This window comes from Squalius cephalus (genome assembly GCF_949319135.1).
Source record: "Squalius cephalus genome assembly, chromosome: 2".
NCBI lineage: Eukaryota > Metazoa > Chordata > Actinopteri > Cypriniformes > Leuciscidae > Squalius > Squalius cephalus.
Genome location: NC_137123.1, coordinates 47,287,180 through 47,312,145, shown reverse-complemented (window position 1 = coordinate 47,312,145; position 24,966 = coordinate 47,287,180). Strand labels below are relative to the sequence as shown.

The following is a 24,966-nucleotide window of genomic DNA, read 5'->3' as shown; positions in this document are numbered from 1 at the left end:
TAGGCCAATATATATATATACAATATTGACAATATTGTCCACTTGAAATGTTTCAAGTTCCAGCTGAAAACGAGACACTACATTACCACATTTAATGCCTGAACATCCTCCACCCAGTGAAGGGTAACAAAACTGATTTTAATTCAGTTGAAATACAGATATGACATTAAGAAATGGGAATATTGCTGTAGTTGTGTGAGAGACCTGCTATAGGATGGAACCATCTGTAATAATAGTAGGCTAATACGTTTCATCTAAATTTGAAGATGTAGCATAATTGAATATTTTCTATATTTAAAACTTCAAACAAGAGTGTGTTAGAATCAGGTCAGAATACATACTCAGTTATAATTAATTGAAGTTTGAAGTTCATTATAATCTAGGCTTCTTTTATTTATATGGCGACATAATATAGCCTATGCAAAAAGAAATGTATTAAAACATATATATTAAACATATGTATTAAAAGATATTGTTACTGTTTGTGACTAGGCTATACGCCATTGCTTGGGACGTCTCTACGCACGCAGTATTATGAAAGTTATTTACCGGTATTTATTTGTTTATTTATTTTAAGACGCACTGAGAGAGACGAATAAATTATTCAAATAGGAGTGATCAATCTCCCAAACAGCCAATCCGGGTCGGTGTAGAAAGTAGGGGCGGGGCTTGTGTTGGAGCTCACCTTTCTAATCCACACTCAGGTGACCGAGCAAGAACCGTGGCGTCAGAGCTCTCTGGATCTTTAAAGTGAGATCTGACAGATAAATAGAACCGTCGCGGCGAATTGCACTGAGCCACGATTATGAAATATGAAAAAGAGACGGTATTATGATTGGTTCAACGACAGAGGAATATAACACAGGGACACGGAGCTGCTTAGTCGAAGTTTTGACAGGTGTCGAAGAAAAAAAGCGTTTGGACATTAAAGGCGAAGTATGTACTATTTTACAATGCTGTCTATGTTGGTGCTGTTTTATTCTTATATGTTTTATGATTTTTAAAAAGGCATATTCTACCGGGTTATTGTGTTGTTCTGCTCGAAATCGGAGTTGTACCTTGTTTCTAATCCAGCCCGAACATGAACAGATTGGTCTAGGTTAAAAACATGCGTGGACTCTTGATGGAGCCATGACTACTAAAACAAAACTTTAGTTATTTACATAACCACATAGTTAATAACCTACCTAGTTATTTATAAACATACTCAGTCCATTGTCCATTCTAAATATCTTCCTCTTGTGTAGTGTAGGCTACCAAGTTTCTTTGTTGACATGACATGAAAAATGCAACAGATGTTTTGTTTGAATTTGGTCATACAGGAAACACCTATTTTACACATGGATCATTTTTATTTAAAATGTAATGCTGTGTGTATGCTGGGATTGGCTCAACGAAGTTGGAATTCAAACGTGTATACACTGATAATGAGACAGTCAAGAAAACTTTAACAAGGGTGGGAATAAAAATTAAAGGGGAGCTGAGCAGAAATGTAAGTTAAAGGGGAAGAAACGAACATAGAAACCAAAATATATGACAGAACAGCAGGAGGGTCTGAGAAAATCACTGCTAGATTTAGTATGAAAGTGTGAGAATTCCAAGAATGCTCTAGATCTCTCTGTGTGATGTTATTCTTCAGCAACAAGTGAAGAAGTTGCACATCTGAAGCTTTTTTTCTGGTTGCACCTGTGATGGAAGTTGGAACCATGTGACTTTATGGCTGTATGTTTCTACCAAGTTGAAATAGATAAGTAATTTTATAAAAAATGTTTTTTATTTGTGCTTACAGCAGCAAAAAATACTGTTAAGTTGTCACATATGCCAGTGGTTCCCAACCCTGTTCCTGGAGGCACACCAACACTACACATTTTCAAACTCTTCCTAATCAAATACACCTGAATAAACTCTGCTTGTTTATAGAGACTCCAAGACCAGAAATATATTGATCGGATAACGGAGACATCCAAAAATGTGCACTGTTGGTGTGCCTCTGGGAACAGGGTTGGGAAACACTGACATATATCATCCCCACAGTTGTCTGTCATAGATATAGTCTCAATAACTCTAAAATGCGTCATCTCAAAGCTTGTCCATGATGCTTTCCGGTAGCTGCCAAGCTGAATATAATGGATTGTATGGTTTTTGAAAGGAGAAACCCTTCAGGTTGATTTTTATGCTACTTTTTTGCAGTAGAAGACAGATTAACAGCTTTAACTTGTTTCTAAACTTCAGTATAGCCTACAATTCCAGCCGTAGCTCCTCCCCTCTGCTTGCCCCTGTCTGGTTCAGCCTTGTCTTGTGTTGAAGATTAAATCACACACACACACACACACACACACACACACACACACACACACACACACACACACACACACATACACACACACACATGTCTGGTTCACTATCTTTGTGGGGACTCTCCATAGACGTAATGGTTTTTATACCGTACAAACTGTACATTCTATCCCCTTACACTGCCCCTGCCCCTAAACCTACCCATCACAGGAGACATTCTGCATTTTTACTTTCTCAAAACAACTCATCCTGTGTGATTTATAAGCCTTTTGAAAAGTGGGGACCGCTGGCTGGTCCCCACAATGTAGGTGATCTCAGGTTTTACTATTCTTATGGGGACATTTGGTCCCCACAATGTAATATAAACAAGGGCACACATACACACACACACACACACACACACACACACACACACACACACACACACACACACACACACACACACACACACACACACACACACACACACACACACACACCAACCAACCTTCAGCACTGCATAGCTGTGACATTAGACGCACTAGGGAATGCTGGGGGAATAGTGACTGATTATTACATCACTTGAACTATGAATGTCACGATGTTGGGCAAACAAAATGTTTAATCCCTGCCTCCAGTTATTTCACTAATTTCTGGTTTATTATGTTCTATTCATAAATCGTGTTTACTGAATCATCAGAGACTCCTGGTGAAAGAGTGGCATTGAATGCTTACAGGAAAAAAATGGCTCAATGGGACTGCAAAGAGCGTTCAGACTTCAAAAAGCACTTTGTGTCTCTCTCATCTCTGCTTTGATCTGACTTGTGTAACTGGAGCATGCGTGCATCTCTTTTGCTTTGTGAGACAAACCACGTCGTGAGGGTTTTCTGTGTGCAAACATTCCCTCTTCTTTCTATCACTTTTTACAATCTGCCTCATTTTGTTTGCCCTTCCCCTTTGAATCATACACAAACAGCCTTTGCTCATTATGTAAACATCTCACACGTTTTGATAAATGCTAGCAAACCAACAATGATGTAGCATGCCTGTTTATATCAGAATCATGTCAGGACAGTGTTTATGTTGTTTCCTTAGGCATTTTCAGAAGATGATAAAATTACGAGATTGGTACTCATGAACACATCCTGAACTCGAATAGCCTAAGTTTAATGCCAAGAGAAGGCCAATAATCATTTTAAAGGTGCCTTCAGTAAGCCTTTGTTTGCCTTTTCTTCTTCGTCCTATGGTGTTGGGCTTTATATATAGTCAAGTCACCTTCATTTATATAGCCTAGCGCTTTTTACAATACAGATTGTTTCAAAGCAGCTTAATTGTGATAATTGGAAATGAATGCAACAAAGATAGTTTTGGCTGTACAGCAGCTCTAGAAGAAAGTCATTGTCTAGCTTAAGTAAGTTTTTGATTGAATCATTTCCATTGTAAAAATCATTAGTTATTTGGGGCCGCATACACAACACCGTTTTCAACTGAAAACGGAAAACATTTAATGTTCTGGACATTCATTTACATGACAACACCTGCTGGCTTGGATGCATGAAACTTATCAACTGCTGTGGCTTGGTAGGCTCGTTATTTTTTATTTAATTTTTTTCAAATTACATGTTGTTTTTACACTTTTTTGCCCTTTTTTTTGCTTTCACACAAAATTACATTTTGTTTTTGTTGTTTTTCTCTTTTAACCCTTTCCCTCAAATGGGGTTTTGTGTTTGCTTTTGGGTTTTGTTCCCACCCATAAATGTTTTTCTCCGTTTGATAAATTACATTTTCAGATTCAATCGCAACAAATGTATATTCTTGATGCAGTTGGCTGCTGCATTTCACTGTAGCTGTCCTGTTTGTGCTTGATGTTTTGCTGTTTATCCTCAATCTGTAGCTTGGGAGCTATGAATTTTCTCAGTGTCATCTCTCCAGCAGGCACTGCTTGTTTGTACATTTTATTTTGTACTTACACTTATTCTATTTGGACGTGTGAATGGCACTCATACAGGCCCATGCCATCCCGCTAGATTACACTGTTGAATTGGGTGTGTCTTATGAGGATTTGTAACCATTTGTTTTTCTTATTGTTTACATATGCATTTATTAGGGGTGTGACAATACTCTTCACTCACAAGATGAGACGATACACAATATTGGGTTCACGAGAACAAGACAATATTTTAACACTATTTTTAAAAACTCTTCAATGACTAAATATAGCCTAATACTGGAAAAATACAATGCAGGTGCACTTTGAAATGTTTTTTCTTAATCTATGGCTGTGACGATTATTTTGGTAATTGTGTAACCAGTCGATTATTTTGACAATTAATCAAGAAATCAGATATTTTTTGTGGTACTAAAAATAGACCTATGCAAACAATAATAGCCTTTAAAATTACTTAAAATAGATTTATATTAAAAATGAGGCAATAGTAATTCATTCAAACCAAGCGTGCCGCACAATCCCTGAAAAGTGAAGCCAAAACGTCTCGATCCCCCCCCCGTGACTGGTCCTAGTATAGGTCATAAGCCCCGCCTCCCCGTGTTATTCAACAGGACGTGAGACCAACTAAACAATTAAATTACACTTCAAATATCTTTTTTCCAAAGGTGGTTTCTTTCATTTGCTGTCGTTTTTATCACGCTGATGTAAGTTCAAGTGTCTGTTTCAAAAGTAAGTTGGTTTTTAGTTAGTTACGTGATGCGGTGGTGTAACGTCATGATTGACAGCTGTGATTGAGCGAAGTAGTCACTGAAGCACCAACGGACATTTTTTTCGGGATCTTCGGAGGACTGAGGAGATTGTATTTACTTTATTTTAACAAGCCTCTTGTCGTACTGCAATCAATTTTTTAAAAAGTGTGCAGAATCCACTCTCCCTGAGTGCATTCGGCGAGAGTGAGGGCGGAGCGTTGATTTCGTGGCTTTACTTCATGCTCACTACTGCGCAGGTCTGGTCCCAAGATCGCTACTGCGCAGACTCAAGTTCCAATATGTCAGCGCCATATCGGGACACTGGCGGCTTCAGTTCTCATCAATGGAAGAGAGCGAAGGGGCGTTGTCCATCTTTTTTTACAGTCTGATTCAAACACATTATCAAAAGCAAGTAATCATGTGATTTTGTTGAACAACACTGTTAAACTGCAAAATGTAATATATATAATATAAACACAATCATATTATGTACATTACAAATTATAACAAATGTCTGCAGAGGTGCCAACGGCCTGGTGATTGTTGTTACACTTTACAGCAGATCAAATCCTTGTTTAATATTGGCCAAACATTTCATTAAAATGTCCACTTCGTCTTTAATATTTGGTCACTTCTTTACGATAGAAATGTTACAGCATTATGTGGACATCAAAACAAGCAAACTGGCAATGAACAGTTTGCATATTTAGAAACCTATTGATGTATTCTCCTGTGTTGGCGTAGGTTTGTAAATTATTTACGTAACAAATCTGGTGAAATGGCGCACGTTGCGTTCCCAGATGAATGTTATAAGCAACCCAAACTCACAGAATATGCAGAGATGGAGCGCATAAAATCATTTATTTTATGCAAGGAATCAGGTGTTTCAATTCTGGTGCGACTCTCGTTTAGGTGACTTGCATAAGATTAAATGATTTACAGCACAGTAACAATTTTATAAATGAAATAAATAAAACATACGCAAACATGTAAAAACCGCAAAGAAATTCACCAATTTGGTGGCGCTGAGAACTGCTCTCTGAAGAGAATGCAAAAAGCCTGTGCTCTATAACCAAAACAAAAACTACCCAAACACTGAAAAAATAGTTTGGGTAGAAAAAATAACCTAGCATTTTTTAGTGTAGTGAGTAGCCCAGTCAATTGCGTGACACAGTTGGTCATGTGATCTTAAAGTCGGCATGAAACAGAAGTTGTGATGTATATCTGAGTGAAACAGCAAGAAAAAAAAAAAGTATAGGGTAGGACTTGATTTGGTCTTTTGCGAATTGATTGGATGATTGGATGGCTGAGGTTTGCTATTGCTGTGATCTCATGTGAGTGACAGGATGTCCCACCCTCGTGCCAGTAAACACATCATCAAAGAAAAGAAGAGATGTTGCTTCAAGAGGGAGGGGAAGTTATTCAGATTAAAGATTACGAGGGCACATGAATTTAAAAAAAGTTAAATAATTTAAAATAAATGCTGTAATATTCCATAAAAAAGAATTGTAAATGTTATTGCCGGCTCCCATGAGAGCACAACCCACTCTGTGTAGCATAAAACTATTTTTAAATAGTAAGCACACCTTTAAACCTGCAGGATTTCTCACATAATGGTGTACTTTATCACAAAAGGCAAACACCTGACTGCTGTTCCTTTGTTTGACTTAATGGGGCCACCATAGTTTTGTTTTATCTCAGTGTAACAGGCAGCATCATAAAATCCTTTCATTTTGAAAGCTTTCTTCTGTGGGAACTGGGAAGGATTGCCTTGCTTGGTGTCATAGATTTTCTGTTTCTCTCTGTGTGTGTTTCGTCAGGATTGTTGTGTCAGATTTTCTTTACTACTTGTAAGTGTGGAAACAGTCACGCTCTGTAAACAGAAGATGAACACCAACCATGTTTTGTATGAAGACATGCAAACATGCCATATTTGCATGGGTTCTTGCATTATGTAAAGGCGTTGTCTCCCCAACCCACTTCCCTGTTTGCAAGTAACACTCGGGTTGCGAATGTCCCCATAGTTACTGGTCCCAAGTTACCTCTAGGCCTGTGCAGTTCCCAACAATCAGGAGATAGAGACAGGTGGTGTGTTAATAATATTTATGCAGATCAGGTGCTTTGAACTCTGGGTAGGGAACAGACAGTATAGTATAATGAACAGCACGTGTTTGGATCTAGCGTGCATACAGTAAAACCTTCACAGGCCATAAAATTATGATAAGGGTTCTGGTTATCTGCTTCATTTTGCAAAACAAAAACTAATCATTTAAAGATCTTAATGCATTGCTGCCCTTTATGATTCCATGGGCAGGTGTAACTTTTGAAAATGTGTTTTCATGTGTGGGTTTGCTTTCAGGTCAGAAATCGTGACCTGAGCCGGGATCAGTACCTGAGGCTGTAGTTGTCTCATTGCATCCATTGTAAATTTTTCAGTAGTCTCTGTCACTGTAATAGCCCTCACGTCACCCAGTCACCATGGGCACCATGCAGGACTCCTGGTGAATTCCCTTGTGTGTCTTCAGACAGCGCTTGATCATGACAAATGTCCCTGCTTTGATTTGGTTGGGCGTCCTTCATGTGTACGTGCATCACTGTGAGTGTGACAGAAAGAGAGAGAGTGAAAGAGAAAAGAGGAAGGGCCAGGTGTTCCCATCTTCAAAGTCATTCGAGATCAAAAACCATGCATTACTGTCTATTGGTAATGTGGTAATTTTGTGATATTGGTAATTTTTACTTATAGATTTTTATTTTGTTTTAGTGGTTTTATTTTATGTTTCTGAAATGTTCATGCCTATGGCTATCAGTCTATTTAAACATTTAATCAAATGAATTGCAAGAGCTAATTAATTATGAAATGATTGGATATTGAATATTTAATTATACTTGCTCATTTGCCCCTATTTTCATTTAAATTACATTTGCCATCATTTACCACTCATTTAAATTTAATCTTTAAAAAAAAAGTAACTTGTTAAATGTATTCTTTCTTTAGCAAATCTCTGTGAATACCCATTTTCACACTACACTTCGACCGAAAACAGGAAATAAATAAAGGTATGTGCGCTGGCCGAATTAACTTCATTTTTATTCATATCTTTCACATCTACTGCAGTCAGATTCACCGTGTTCACACTGAAGGAATCACTCACATTGGCTGTGCACTTGTAATGACACATCAAGGATGTTAAGAGGCTAAAAGCAGGTTTAAAACTTGCCCCATTGAAGTCAACAGGGTGCAAATTTTAAAAAGAGGATAACACGGTGTAGGCAACACCGATTTTTGTCGTTGTTCTCTGTACTGACAGCACTCCAAATTTACAAAAAAATGAGCTCAATGTTAAAATTGACCGGAGTTCTCCTTTAACCGACCTTATTTCAACCTTGCTTCAAATGAATGTTCTGAGCTACTGATCTGACATATGGCAGTCGAACATATGGTGTGGAATGTGTCAGGCAAGTGCTAGTGAATGAACGCGCACAGAACAGTCTCCAACACAAGTTACGACAGCCCTGTGATAGGGTGGGACTGTCTTACTCAACCTCTCGCTTCAGCATGAAAAGCTCCAAGGACACTCCTTTTGGCCTGCGGGGCGTGAAACCCAACCCATTCTCAAAGGAGAGTCAATCACAAAGGGACTCCAAACAAATAGTCCAGCCCTGACCACTATCACATTACTTTTTAAAGTGATTTTTTTTCTCGTATGGGAACAGGTGCTCTTATGAGGTCCTGTGAGTTTTGGCGTGACTACAAACACATGAAACCTGTTTTTCAGTGGTGTGGCATGACATTTAAAGGGTGATGTCATTTCAGACCTGCTTTATAGGATGTGACCAGCATTAGTGCTCAGATCAAATTCAGTTTCTCAGTCCTAAGCAGGCAAAAATGGAGAAGTGTTGTAAGACTGTCTTTTTGGATTATACATTTACCATAAAATTCTTCTTTTTTTGTGGTTTGTAATTTCTCAGAAAGTGGAAAGTATCTAATTAACATACTTAACTAAATGACCGTAATTGGATAAGTGCTGTTAATCTGAGGTAAATTCAGATCCTGCTCATCATGAGTGACCTCATTCTCATACACCCACACGTTAGACCATTACTAAGATAAGACATCTGTGCTGCTCTGTCAGGAAAGTCATTTCCTAATATCTGTAGTGCCTCTGTCCCAGTTTTGTCCCAGTATCTCCTGTGATCTCTTTGAAGAAGTAGAACAAGATCAAGAATCCAGTGTAGTTTCCTCTCCAGTGGTTTACTCTGTCCACCCCTCTCTCACACTGATTAATGAGTGTATGTGCAATTTGGGTCACGTTTTTCTGATAACAGAACGCTTACCCTGGTCATTTCCTGTGAGTGTACTGCATCTGGACCTCCTCCAGAAGTGGCAAGTAAGCTGCCTTTATTGCAATAAATGAGCAAGTTTTATCAGAAGCTCATATTACATAGCATTCAGACAATATAACTGAATTTGATTTGTGTCTAGTCAACTGGATCGCTCAGTAAAGGTCAGGCATGAGGTGTAATGCTGCTGAATAGTCACTAGCCAGGTTCATATGCTTAACAGTAGATGTACTTGTCCACTTGTCACACTGGTACATTGTTTGGGCATTGATGCACAGTTGCAGTATGTGTCTGAAACTGAAGATGGTTGCCTTGCTACCCAGTCAACGATTTAAGTGACAATGTTTTTGAATGAAAGCATTATGTAAGGAAACTTCCGAAGGCATCATAACCTCATGTATAATGATCTACAACAAATTTAAGTGAACTTAAAGGAATAGTTCACTTACAAATAAAAAAAATTCTGTCATCATTTACTCACCCTCAAGTTGTTTCAAACCTGTATGAATTTCTTCTGCTGAACATTGACATTCTTCAAAATACTTTACGGTTCATACATTTTTTCCTGGTCCTGGAGTAGGCTATTCCCAACACTTCACATTTTTGGTGTCTCTCTTATCTTACACACATATTTAAGGTCTTTCACACTTTCACACTGTCAGTCCAAATCTAAATATTTGTGTATCCAATTGTAATTTGATCTAAAATTATTGACTGTCAACATTGTTCAGATCCGATTTGTGTGTCCCATGCCTCTCTTTCGTTTCCTGGAATAGCTGCATTGATTTCTATGGCAATGACGTTGCGTTGGTAGGTACGCCAAAAATGACAACAATAACCGCAACATGGAGGGGTTTGCAATACAGATGTTGTCTTATTTACAACATGACAATGTGTAGCCGCCACGCTGGACTACTGCGTCTTAGGAGGCAGCGGAAGAACTGTAGGAGGCTGGTATGTGTGGCTCTATTCCACATTTAATGGGATTATTATAATATTTTTTTTTTTTTTTTTGCCATTCACACTTGCTAAATTTGATTTGATTTCAAACGGATATGCACAAAAATCGGATTTGGATTGACAGTCTGAACAAGGCTTTGGAGTATTTACTAATGAGCCGATGAGTTAAATCAGGTGTGTTTGAATAGGGAGGCCCCTAAAAGTGCTGGGGGTGCTCCTAGACCAGGATTTGGAACCACTGCTATAAAACAAATTTTCAGGCTGGATCAAGCTAATGCGCATGCGCAGTAGAAGTGCGCATCTGACTAACCGGAGCTTCTAACGGCAGCTGCAGTGATGCGATGACTTTACCAATTGCCGATTGGCTCTTATTTAGAAGGCGGGACCTACTCCGCTATATTGAGCTTTGCACATTTCCATTTTCAAAACAATAAGAGTGACTCGTCCTGTGTTATTCTATAGTCTTTGGCCACAGTCTTCAGTGTCACTTGATCCATCAGAATTAATTCAACTATTCCCATTTGGTGCTCAAGATATATAACTTGCGCTATGGGAACCTGGATTTTTTTGGCAGGGCTGGTCCTGACAAAGGAAGGGAAAAATTATCGCCAGCAGTTTAAACATTATCTCCTGAAGCTAAAGTGGCTCATTGGATCAGTATTTCCATGCTCTTTGTGTCTGTCCATTTATTGAATGGGATTGAAGAATAACTTTATTTGAGGATTTTATGCAGTTGCACTTTGGAATTTTTCACAGACACTAGTTCCCTCTCTGCCCTTCTCCCGCTCTCTGCGTTTCTGAATTCCCACCTCTTCTGGTGTCTTCCTCATTCTCATTCCCGCTCTTCTGCAGTACTGTTCTAAAGCTCTTTGTCACTGCTCTGATCCATCTAGTCATTTCCTGGCCCCTTTTTCCCCTTTTTAAATCTTTTTCAGAGCCCCCTTTGACTAGATCTCAATCTACATGTCTCAGGAGAGATTCCTGAACCCTCTGAAGATGTGGATGTTTTATGCCATACGAAATACTTTATCCCCGGCAGCAGCTTTCAGCAGTAGTCTGACTGAGGTAGGTGGAAATTTAAAATCCATTCTGACGGTCTCCCCTCTGTGTCTGTGCTTTAGTGAGAGTGGATAGCCCCATGTGTATCTCTGCCTATTTCTGTCATATTTATGTTTGAGATAGATTGAGCTTTCTGCACTGATTGGTTCTAATTCAGGCATGGGTAATGGTTTCTGGCTACTGATTGGCTGGTTAGTGTAGTGTAAAGATTCAGTTGTGGTGTGTGATGCACTCATTTAGGGTCCTGTTTGTAGAGGTGTACTGTACACATGCTTATGCTGAGAACACTTCTTAAACTTGAATCTAATGTAGAGAGAGACTGACTAGTTTGACCATTGTTAATAAGAAGAATGAGAATAAAATGTGCATATTATGTTTTTAATATAGTGTTTTAGTTAGTATTATAGTGTTGTATTTAGCATTGCATCATGTATTTATTTAAAGGGAAAACTATTAAAAATGGTCTCTTCATAAAAAAAAAATCAGTTTCTCAATTCTCAAATCTCAATTCTCAAATCTAAAGGTCAATATAAAATACATAACTGCTTGATTTTTTTTCAAAGAATTTTTAAATTGATAAGTGTGAATGAATGTGAAGGAAAAACAGCCAAACATCCTACATGGAAATGTTTAACATATGTTATATGTTTAAACGGCATCCCAGCATGCATCTCATGAAGCTTGAGAGAATACCCTGAGTGTGCAATAATATATCTCAAATATATACGATTTTTGGTCACAACTTAATTTTCACAACTGCATTCTTGGAGGTGTGATCTTTCTTTAGAAAGAACTCCAGACGACATGGATTGTGGAGAATGCCATTGTTTATGCTTTTGCTCATCTTTTAGACACACACACTATGAATCTATAGCCTAGATAATTCTCCCCTCATGCATTTTTGACTAGAGACAAAGGTTATCTTTGTGTCCATCATTAGTGCTCACACATTTGGTTTAAGCCAATAGCTGTTATCTAAATGCTTAAGGCTGTGGGTCTGCCTATTGATTTGATAAAAATAGCTTGGCATATACAGTAGAGAGAAAGCTATGCGGTATTGCTACATTTTTTTTTTTAGAAAGCATTACATAAGCCATAACATGTAGGCTACGATATTGCATAACACTCACATCCACATGCTGTTAATTAACATCTAGAAGTGATGGCAGTGCATTCATTCACTTTCATAAAGAGGTCCCTCTTATGTATAGGGTTTAGGCAGCTACATGATCCCAGCAAATCCTGCATGGAAGGCTTTGATTTTCTAAAGATGACACAATGCTGTTGCCAAGACATCTACTGAAAGTGATGCACATTTGAAACAGACCACAACCTAATGGTTCTCTGATGTTACTATTTGTGTTTGGTTTGTGCTGTGCAAGTATAGATGTTTATATTTTATTTGTATGTGTGTATGGTGTGTATGATTTAATACATTAGTTAGTTAATTAATAAATAATTTTTTTTGTTTCAATTTCAGATTTATTGAAACTGTTCATTTATTTTTTCCTATTTTTTTTTTAAATTAGCTTTTCTGTGATTATTCATCTGCAGGTGATCAGTGTCTAATGCTACCGTACCGTGCAGTTGTCCACATTGAAATTTGCCATCAGCGCCACCCTTCAACCTGAACATGATGGTTTAGTGAGGGCACAACAATGACATCCATGGTTGCCGATGGGAACCGAGATGGCCAGTCACTGGACCTGAAAGGAGTAGACCCTGAAACATGCATGATTGTGTTCAAAAACCACTGGGCGCAGGTACGCAATATCTTTCCAATATCTTGCTCTTCATAAATATAAACAACACTCTCTTCAACTATGCAGTGCTATTTCTCTTCTGTTTTATATACACATGTTGCTATTGTTGGCAAAATAAAAAAAATAAAACACACAACCATTGTGATGACCTCCAAATGAGAATTACTTGTTTTCTTAAAATTCTTTGCTAAGGAACTCTCAAGAAAGAATTTTTTTTTTTTGTTTGTACAGGAAATATTGTTTTATGCAGTATATAATTGGCAGACAGAAGATAACCGTTACCACCTGCTATACAACCTGCTTGCTACTTTTGTTTTGTATATAATTAGATGAATTGTGAATATACAGCATATATACAGTTCTTATACAAATGTTCTTGTACAAACCAAATATTATACAAGTAGTGTTGTTTTTTTTTATTTACTTTTTATACGAGTTTTGAAGCATCATGATAAAACGATTAAAATAAAATATTTACATTTAAATGGTATTATTTTGAGGATAATAAAATATAAAATTTTCGATAATTAAAATGAGTAAATTAAACTGGATTGAACTGGTCTTAGGACAGGCTATCCTGTTGTAATGCTACACTGTGAATAAGGCTCCTGACCTCTCCTGTTGATTCAGCAGAATGCTCCAGAACATAGGAGGCATTGTTTGGGTACAGAAGACAAGTTCAGGCCATTAGAGAAACTCTAAAGACAGAAATTAGGGTGGTTTTCTGAAAGCAAGCTAGTATGTTTGGTAACAGCATATCAAATCATTTGAATAGTTTAGTACTCCGTTGCATTAGTTAACACTTTCACTCTTTCACCTCTTCCTGCTTACTTTGCATTGATGAATGATACACTTTAAGAGCATTATGCCATTTGCCCTGGCTTGCACTTCCTCTTCCTTGGCTCTGTAAATAACAAAATCTTAGTCTGACACACCTGACTGGGAGTTTTGTTGCAATGTTAATGGATCAGCACAAGGACAGGGGGCTCATTGTTTCAGATGATCAGGATTAGCAGCTTTCACCTACTTCTGATTTAATTAGCATAATATATTACAGAATTAATAATAACTATAATAATAACAACTATATTCATCTAATTATTTTTAAGAACACTTTGGGCGACTTCATACTCTAAAGAGAGAACTTTTTGTAATTTTCTATAGCATTAGCATGTTAAAATGTTAACTTTGACCGTTCTCTCCAGCTTGAACTATCTCTGATCTCTTGACATTTTCTCAGGTGGTAAAGATTCTAGAGAAGCATGATCCACTGCGCAGTAATGTTGGTGGCCTGGGTGGAGGTCACGGTCTTGGTGGGGGCGGAGGAATCGGCAGCTTCCGTTTTGGTCCAATCCCTGGCGATGAGGCCAGCGCTGTGCAGAACTATGTAGAGCACATGCTCTTCCTTCTCATGGAGGAGGAGTGTGGTCAAAATGGAGCCATGGGGCCCATCCTGGAGTTTGTGGTTATGGAGAACGTGTTGGAGAGACTGTTTATCTGGAGCCTGAGGCGAGAATTCACAGATGATATGAAAATAGAGCAACTGAAGATGTATGAGATGCTGATCGGCCAAGCCAAGCAGCCATTACTTCATCATAAACCTGTACTGAAGCCCTTGATGATGCTCCTGTCATCCTGCTCTGGCTCGCCGTCGGGTCCGAGCTCTTCCACTGTGGAGACAGAACTTGTGCTGCTCCTGAACCAGCTGTGCTGTGTCCTGGCTAAAGACCCATCGGTCCTGGAGCTGTTTTTCCATACAAGTGAGGACCAAGGAGCAGCTAATTTCCTCATCTTTTCCTTACTCATCCCTTTCATACACAGGGAAGGGTCAGTCGGACAGCAGGCCAGGGATGCGCTTCTGCTTATCATGGCTCTCTCTGCTGAGAACAATGTTGTGGCCAAACACATTGCGGAGAACACCTATTTCTGTCCGGTATGAGTCTCTTATTGTAGGTCGTCCTCTTTTATTTATAGTCTTTCTCTATTTGTTTTCCTCTCTATTTAAGCTACTTGGATAATCTTGAGCACTTCTGGACAGAATCCAAGTTACTGCTGTGGTAGGCTTACTTTATTTAATGCTGTGCATTGCCTAAATTACCATTTAATTAAATAGTCTCTAGGGACCTTGGTGCTTTCTGAAGTGTTGAGTGCATAAAAAGGAATTTCCATTTGGCTTGCATTCCCATTTCACTTGTTCAGAATACTGTATTGAATCCCAATGTAATCAAAGCCTTGTTCATACTGTCAAACCAATTTGAATCCAATTATATTTAGCCTGTGTGAACGACAAAAAAATCACATTAAATACAGTTTTTACAAATCTGTTTTTAAGCTACAGATATGTGATTTGAAATCATCTGATTGGATTTCACATAGCTTTTCTGCTTGACTTTGACTTTAAAAAGGACTTTTATGACACATAAAACGTAATCATGTAAGAAACATGCTGAAAGTAATTGCAGAAACAAAGTTGTTGTGAAGTGCAGGTCGAGCAAAATATTACAATATACTGCTAGTCAGCCTGGTCTACACACTTCACAGTAGCAGGGAATAAAGCCACACATGCCATGCCATCCTCCTGTGTTTCTGCTGCTGCCTCATAAGACATTATTGTCTTGTTATACTCATAGTCATGTTGTAAGACAACATCTGTAGTTGGTGGCTTACGCAGAATTAGGGATGCAATGGATCACAGTTGATCCGTGAGAGCCGCACACACAGAGACAAGCACGTTTTAGATAGTGTGCCAACACGGAATTGATTCCTCTTTCGCATCTCATTTCGCTGACACATACACACAAAATTATGGTAAAAAAACCCATCTCAGCGAGTATTCTTGTAAACAGTCGGTTATGTCTTAAGTGAACGTAAACAGTTGAGAAAGAAATAGGATGTGTATCATTATATTTGATCCATGCAGTCGGTCTTAGACAGCTGCAGGTATTCATAGGCTGCTGTCACTTTGTCATTAATGTTACTCAAACAAAACACAGTTTTGTACCATTTCTGTACCTGAATGCTACTGTTAGACTTTATTTTAAATGTTTAATTATTTATTTAAGGCTAGGCTAGTAGTTTTTGCTGTGGTATCGAAGAAGTTAAAGTGGGCTTTATGTAATAAATGAAAAGCAATGTTATTACATTTATATTATTATATTGCATAAATATTATAATTAGTGCTGTCAAAATGATTAATCACGAGTAATCACATCTAACATAAAAGTTTTTGTTTATGCATTTTATATATATATATATATATATATATATGTATATGTATATGTGTATGTATGTATGTATGTATGTATGTATGTATGTATGTATGTATGTATGTATGTATGTATGTGTATATGTATATAGATATACGCACACACACACACACACACACACACACACACACACACACACACACACACACACACACACACACACACACACACACACACACACACACACACACACACACACACACACACACACACACAAACATACATACACACACATGCGATTAATTAATTGCGATTTGCTGTCATTTTGACCACTAATAATGTCCTTTTCTGTGATTGGCTACTTTGTTGTGATTTGTTTCAGTTATTTACATAATTGAATAACTTACAAAGGATTCCATTAAATTCAATAATTTGTGACAATTATTTATTAAACGATGCACACAAAAAAGTATGACAAATCCTTAAAACAGACAATTCATCATCAAAATCTTCAAAGCCCTAAAATAGACTATTTATTCTCATAATCATAATTTCTTAGACAATTAGGCCTAATCGTCACCCAAATTTCATAATCATGACTGCCCTAGTGTGGACAGTCAATCATTTAGAGATACACAGATATACAAATAATCAGATTTGGACTGACAGTGTGAACGTTGCATAAAATACACAATATATATATATATATATATAATTTTTATTTATTTATTTTTTATTTACTTGCAACTTTTAAAACTCCTTTTTTTTTCCTTCGTTTTATTTTTAACCTTTTAGACCAATAGTTTTTGTTTTTATCACCGATAAAATGTAATAAAAAAAGAACGCTAATTAGTATTGTATGAAATTTTTTAATCCATAAACACAGCTCATTAATTTGGGCCAAGTAATGTTAAATGTGACAGAACAAAACAAAAAAATACAAAACCAGAACTGAATTTACACATACTGTACAATACATCATAATCATCATTATATGAACTATCAAACTCTAAAAAAATATGCTAATTATAACTTAGCCTTTGAGCATAAATAACACTTTGGAGTAATTTTATCTGGCTGTTTATGAAATCCAGTCAATAAAGCCAACTGCTTTAGTGAATGCCTGAATTTGTTTCTGAATTTCTTTCGAATATCTGTCACTGTGGGCCTCCAGCAGCACAGTATGTGCTTATGTAAAGTAATTAGAGATAATTGTATAATCCGTTACACCATAGATGAGTACCCTTCTTACTAAGATGACATCACCCTCAACTTCAATAGAGTCTGGCAGCAGACATGCACTCTCAGCCTCACATGCTCTCTCAGCCCTATGTGACCTCACATGCATCTGCCAGTGAATAAAGCCAGGAAGCATGTAACTAAAGATTGTTGTGCTATTACATAATGATTGTCTTTCTTCAAATGTGCACACGTTGCATTTTGAGTTATTTGGCTATTACATTTACTCAATATTCATACATTATAAACCTGGCATCCACAGCAGTGCTCATCCATAATTCATCCAGTTACGTTTTCTCATTGATTTCAAAGCCAGGAGAAGAAAATCCTGTCAGGTTGTTCCCTGGTGAAGATTTTAATGTTTGCAGATGAATGAAATGGAGTAACACATGTCATTTATTTTGATTAAAGGTTTTGGCTACAGGTCTGAGTGGGCTTTACTCGTCTTTGCCTACCAAGTTAGATGTACCAAGTGAGGAGTGGCACTGTTTGCACCGTGAAGACTGGCAGCAGCTGCCCGCACTTGTGCAGTTTCTTAACTCCCTGGAGTTCTGCAACGCCGTCATACAGGTTTGTGCTATTGCTACTTCATTTCTACTGCACTACTGAGTTTTTGTCCATAGCAGAGGTGTCCAGTCTTGCTCCTGGTCTATTTCCTGCAGAGTTTAGCTCCAGCACACCTTCCTGGAAAATTCTTGTGATCCTGAAGTCCTTATTCAGCTGGTGTGTTTAATTAGGCTAGAGCTTAAATTTGCTTGAAGATAGCCCTACAGAAAGAGTACTGGACACCCCTGGTCTATAGCAAAAATGATCAGTCATTTTACAATCAGACACTAGACTTCAGGAAGAATGTTTAAAAATGTGCAGAGGAAGTTTATGTCAGGAGACAAAGGTTGAGCTTTTAAATAAACATTATTGCTGGTCCCTTATCTTTATGTGCCAAGGTGATAAAAGGAAGTGAAAACACATTTATATAGTGTGAATGTGTCTCAGTTTAGCTTTGCTTTCTGTGCAGGTGGCCCATCCTTCCATCAGAAACCAGCTGGTTGGCTACATCCATAATGGTTTTCTGGTACCTGTTCTAGCACCGGCATTACACAAGGTTAGTGAGCCATGAGACATTTTTTTTTCTAGATCCGACAGCAGATATAAAAAAAGATTTAATTTCAAGCAACCTAATCTTCTGTAGCTGACACTTGAAGAGGTGATGACCACAACAGCATACCTGGACCTGTTTATACGCAGTGTTTCTGAACCTGCATTACTGCACACCTTCCTCAGCTTCATTCTGCTCCATCGCCATGACAGTGTACATATTTTGGACACACTAGTCAGCCGCATCAATACTCCCTTTCAGGTAATCACAATTTTATTCTGAATGTCAGCCATTTATATTAAACGATCTAAAAAAACAGTTCATACTTGAGAATGGGCAACTGAACAACTGTTAGTAACAGTACTGTATTACTATACTTCAAACAAAGGGTGAAGTCAGGCTACGAAAATATTTAAGGGTTAGTTCATTCTGTCAATTACACACCCTCATGTTATTCCAAACCCGAAAGACTTTAGTTCATATTTGAAACTGAAATGAAGATATTTTTAATAAAACCTGAGAGAATTCTGTCCCACCATTAAAAGTTCATTCAACCAAAACTTTCAAGTTTCTAAGGCTTCATGAGACATAATAAAAGTGATCCATATGAATTAAGCTGTTTAATCAAAGTCTACTGAAGAGACAATCAATATATATAATAAACAGGTTTAAGTTATGCTTTTATACACTTATAAGAATTGATCAATGCACATGCATAGAGCACATCAAATAGCTAAATTGCAGGTACTGTACTTGCATGTCTTGCGAGAACAAATCTCATCAGTTATTGCAGAAGCTCAAACATGATTGTGTGACACACAAAAACAAACGTCATTGGTTCTCACGCTCATTGATTCTTTCATTGGTGCCATATAAAGTCTAATGTAATAAGTTTGGAATGACATGAGGATGACTAATTGATGATTTTTGGGTGAACTATTCCTGTAAGAAGTGGTTGGTATATTGGGTAGAGGGATGAAGGTAAAGGTTCTCCAATTGCAGACTCTTAATTGTTCTCCAATTGCAGACCCTACTACATGCGACTAATATTTGAAGTCAAATATTAGTTTTCACAGCATGTGTATTTAAACAAAACACCCTACAGCACTGAGCCTCAAGCATCCTGTTATCCACGAGAAAGTCAACTTTGTTTTATCCAAGATTAATATGGAATAATGTTTTACATCAACTAGGTTTATTGTTTTTAAACATTCAGTGTCTTCATTAAGCTGTTTTTGTTTGTAGTAATGTGTTTTATAGGCTGTGCTTATGTTACAGCTTGGCACTGTATCTCTGGCTCTGTTCCGCACTCTCATTGGCTTATATTGTGAGGATGTCATGCTCCAGTTGATTTTCAAGTGAGTATACTTCTGCTGCCTCGTCATGTTTATTTACACGTTTGTTCTATTTCTGACAAGATTTTCATCATATGTATTTTAAATATTCTCAAAGGCTGCAGTGTGAACTTAACCATAGTCTCTGTTCTGTAAACCACAGTCTCACAGTATCAGTTGTTCATTGTGACATGTTAATCACTTTCCCTTTGGGTGTAGAAGTGCATATCTTGGGGCACTATAAGTTGTCTCTCTCCTCCCCCTACAGGTACCTGATCCCTTGTAACCATATGATGTTGAGTCAGCGCAGAGTCCTGAGAGAAAGAGACTGTTACTCTGTATCGGCTGCCAAGTTTCTAGCCCTTACACCCTCTTGCTGCTCTCCAGATATCATCCCCCCGCCACTTAGAAAACTGGACTCCATCTTGTGGTCAAAAGTCACTGATGGCTTCCATACAGGAACAATAGGTATCATGTAGTTTCATTACTTCCTGTGGAACTGTTTGCCATATTATGTCATTTGAGGTTGCAGTGTGCATAATGTATAATTGTAATAACAAGACTTTTAAATCTTTTAAGGACCTAGGTTATCAGTTTCCAATCTTGCTCTTGGAGGGCCACTGTCCTGTGATTTAGCTTCAACCCCAATTAAATACACCTGAACCAGCTAATTTAAGGTCTTCAGGCTGACTAGAAAGTTCCAGGCATGTGTGTTGGGGCAAGTTGAAGTTGAAGCTGAACTGTCCATGGCATTAGTTCTCCAGGAGCAAGAAGTGGACACTCCTGTCCTAGATCAGTGGTTCTCAGTCCTCGGGACCCGCTGCTCTGCACATTTTGTATGTCTCCCTTATTTAACACACCTGAATCAGATCATCAGCTCGTTAAGAGAGACTCCATGAACTGAACTGAGTGTGTCAGATAAGAGAGACATACAAAATGTGCAGAGCAATGGGTCCCGAGGACTGGAGTTGAGAACCACTGTCCTAGATTATTGCATAGCCTAATTGTTAAAGTTGTTTTATCAAATTATTTCCAGGTTTCAATGTCAAAAGTGAGACAAGAAGATTTCATGCATCTTTTTGTGTTGGTCTCCAATAAATTATGCGCTGAAGATTTGTTGACAGAGATCAAACTTGATCAAAATTGGTTCAGATGACGGGACTCCAGTTGCTCTGTGGACTGTTTGTAGACTGAAATGCCATTCACGTCTTAGTGACTTCCGTCTTATGGATTAAATCTGCAACATACTTCACTGCATCAACTTCATTTCTTCATTCCAGACATGTAATCCGCTTAATGTCTGTGCCTGTTATTAAAGTGTTTACAAGCTGATACAAATTCCAGAGAACTACTTTTGTTAGGATCAGTATTTGTGAAAAAGAGGTCATGAAATGTAATGAGATGTGTCAAAAATGTTTTAAAATTGCTTGTATATCTTCCTTCAGAATCAGAGGAGGTCCTATCAGAGGAGGACGACTGTGGTAACTCCTGTGTCATTGGCTCAGAGATCTACCTGGATGTCAGTTACCTGCACTACTTGTACGATGCACAAAACAGCATCAGTCACTGTATGCGAGCATGCCGTGTGTGGTCCGCCCCATACGACGGTGAGAACCCTCCTCCAGAGGAATACCAGCGTAGTACCTTGGAAGAAGCAGGTAGGACTCGGCAACCAATTGCCAGCAGGAAAACCCCAAATCAGATGCATCGCTCCGGTCCACCCCTCAAAGATCTCACTGCTACTCCCAGAATGCTGGAGCTGGAGTGGGATGATAGCTATGATGCTTGTCCAACACAATTGCATCCAGAGGAAGATCAGGAGACTCGTCCCATCCCTGAAGAACCCCCAAAGCACATTCAAGAACTAAGGAGAACTGCTATTATGATTGTGAAGGGCTCTTACATTGAAGAGTCTGAGTTTCAGAATGATGTTATGGTCTATGACCTGGTAGCCCAGAAGGATGCCAATGACTCTGGTAGCAACTATCATGTCTCATCCAGACCTACTGAACCAGCAGAGCAGGAGGTGTTAGATGGACCAGTAACTGATCAAAAGACTACAAATTCAGAATCTTCAATGAGCAATGGCTTGAGCTCCTCAGTAAATGAAATGGACAGTCAAAAGAGAGGGTCACAATCAGACCACAAGTCAATGGGTCCAGAAGGGGAGGACCTCATGGCCCAGTATGAGGAACTGATTAGAACTCTGGGTGCACAGCCTAGTAGTCCAGCAAAAGCAGACAGTGAACTCAAGAGTCCTACAGACCTCATGAATGATGAGGAAGATGAGATAGACTTTAACTCTTTCTCACCTGAGACACCAGAGGCAGAAACATTGCTGGCTCCTTTTGGGACCAAACCTCGCAGTGGGAGCAAGGGTCATTCTGTGCCTTTTACAGGTCGGAAAACATATTTTGATATGGACTCATAATGAGAGGCTTATGGGGTGATTTCGGATACAGACAGTCAAATTTTTGTTCTATACCTGAAACAGTTAATCAAATGTTGTGTTAGACATGGAATACTAGCATACTGCATTTCCCAACCCTGTTCCTGGAGGCACACCAACACTACACATTTTCCAACTCTTCCTAATCAAACACAAATGATTCAACTCATCAGCTCGTTAGTAGAGACTCCAAGACCAGAATACTGTATATGGGTCAGATAAAGGAAACATCCAAAATGTGCACTGTTGGTGTACCTCCAGGAACAGGGTTGGGAAACACTGCATTAATGTACATTGCCTGTTCATGTAAAACAGTATGCAGTATGCTATAATTTCAGCAGTACTCTGCTTCTGATGTCACATGGCCTGTTCAACTCAACAATTAGCATCTATACACCATTTGTTCAATCATTTTACATTTGCATGGCAATTAAATCAAAGTACGAGTCAAGAAAGATTGCAACTGATGTTGCTGATTCTATTCTAAAGTATTCTAAAATATCTCATGAAGTGTGACTTCAGTTCTGGCCCCCATAAACTACTATGCAGAGTTTTGGAATTATTTAGTGTTAACTTCAGTTTAATATTCTGTATGATATTTGGGTTTGTGTTGTTCTGTTTATTTGAGTTCTACTCTTCTTGTCTCTTTTAGGGCCGTTTGTGAGTGTACTGCTGTCTCGTCTAGAAAACATGCCGAGTAACGCGCTCCATGTGAACTTGCTTCTGACTGGCATCCTGGCTCAGTTAGCTTCTTATCCTCAGCCCCTGCTGCGCTCCTTCCTTCTCAACACAAACATGGTGTTCCAGCCCAGCGTCCGCTCACTATACCAGGTACTGAAGTACATACAGTATCTGATCTACTTGCATTCATATCTCTGTTCTTCTATGTTTTGACATGGACAGTAAGGCAATATTTGTTGCCCAAATACAATTTGTTTTTTAATTTGGCCCTCTTTCACTTTTTAAGTCACACTAACTCAATATTCACTGTCATTGCATGCTTAATGTAGAAAATAATGAGCCCTGGAATGTCACTAAACATCAGGTTCAACACAACCAAGCTCAATAAATTTCTTTCAGATTCAGATTAACATGCCAGATGTTTTGAGTGTTTTATGTATGCAGGTCCGTTTAGAAATGTCACCTGTTCAGACCAATGTCTAATGTGGGGCACATTTAAGAGCTTGTGAACATTGCCTCGGATTTGGGGGATACATATTTTTTATTTGGAGCACATTCAGCTGTGGTGTGAATGTTGCATTTGTCTCTATAACTCTAATATTATTCAGATTCACAGTACTCAGTGGCACATATCAGAATGACAGTGTCAATGCAAGATTTTGTACTCAATACTTATGGTATTATTTAGATTTCCCCTTTGTCAGTAAAAGAGTGGAAAAGTCTCTCCAAAAGGGCATGTAGCCCTCAAAATCTCAGTGAAGCTTGGTCATTAATACATGGTATCAGTAGGAATGTGGAATCTGTTTATTCATTAATTTCTCTCTCCCTTCTTGCCTTTCCATTTTGAATTTTGTAGGTACTGGCCTCAGTGAAGAACCAGATAGAGCAGTGGTCCGCGAATAATAAAGACTTCCCTGAGCTCCTCACAGCTGCTCAGCACTGCTTATTGGCCAGAGAGAGTTCACTAAGAGGTCAAGAGAATGTTCATATCCTTTTAGTCATGTTGTTTTATATTTAAGACACTATGTATCAAAGCTTAATAAACACAAAACTGTTTTAAGAATGATCAATATGTACGTGTTTCATAAACATGACCCACCGTGAGCGTCTGCTCCTGTGTCAGCAGAATGTTTTCTGAAGAAGACTGTTGCACACAACAGGTGTACTGTAGTAATTATGAAAATAATATGATAATTATGAAAATAATTGAGAGAACAAAATCGCATACATCAATTTTTTTCATCGAAATTACTCAATATAATATAATATAATATAATATAATATAATATAATATAATATAATATAATATAATATAATATAATATAATATATAGACCTGTGGAAGAAACTGTCCTCTGATTTACACATTTTGTTTTACTCTGAATCTAATTTATTTGATATTGAAGTTATTTTTCTCAGTTTCAGGGGTACATAGCTGCTGTTTTTTGTATGACAATATAAACTGCTTCATCTTCTTTATTTGACTTGTTCAATTACTCATCCTTTTATTGGTTTGAATGATAGACGTTATGAAAATTCTTAAATATTGTACAATGACTAGGTTTTTCTTCCATTTCAATCTAGACTCTCAGAGTCCACAGACTGGAGATTGGCTACATGGTTCTGAAGCAGACAGAATCAAGAAGAACCAAATCCAACCTAAAACTGTGGTTCCCCTAAACAAAACTGAGGTATATGCCACAGTTCTTTTCACAGAGTTCCTAAAAGAACTGGCTGCCATTGCACAAGAACACTCCATTCTTTCTCATTTTCCAACAGACCAGTAGCCTTTGATTCTGTGTTTGTTGTTAATGTTTCCAGGAAACTTTTGACATTTTGAATGAATTTCAGTTGAAAGTACTAAACCT

General features: G+C 38.1%; 1 protein-coding gene across 1 annotated transcript; it reads left to right on the top strand.

Moving 5' to 3' along the window:
- Positions 1-710: 710 nt before the first annotated feature.
- fhip1aa (FHF complex subunit HOOK interacting protein 1Aa) lies at positions 711-24,966 on the top strand. Its single transcript, XM_079849581.1, has 13 exons — positions 711-936; positions 11,208-11,337; positions 12,886-13,094; positions 14,335-15,027; positions 17,951-18,109; positions 18,555-18,641; positions 18,729-18,896; positions 19,914-19,993; positions 20,238-20,437; positions 21,415-22,368; positions 23,071-23,249; positions 23,956-24,070; positions 24,683-24,966. Exons 3-13 carry the CDS (start codon positions 12,990-12,992, stop codon positions 24,883-24,885), a joined length of 2,943 nt encoding a protein of 980 aa, XP_079705707.1. The 5' UTR covers positions 711-936; positions 11,208-11,337; positions 12,886-12,989; the 3' UTR covers positions 24,886-24,966.

Coding starts and splice junctions, on each gene's coding strand:
- fhip1aa (XM_079849581.1), top strand. CDS start 12,990: ATGACATCCATGGTTGCCGATGGGAACCGAGATGGCCAGTCACTGGAC. Junction 18,110..18,554: donor TCTGCAACGCCGTCATACAG/GTTTGTGCTATT, acceptor CTTTCTGTGCAG/GTGGCCCATCCTTCCATCAG. Junction 18,897..19,913: donor GCATCAATACTCCCTTTCAG/GTAATCACAATT, acceptor CTTATGTTACAG/CTTGGCACTGTATCTCTGGC.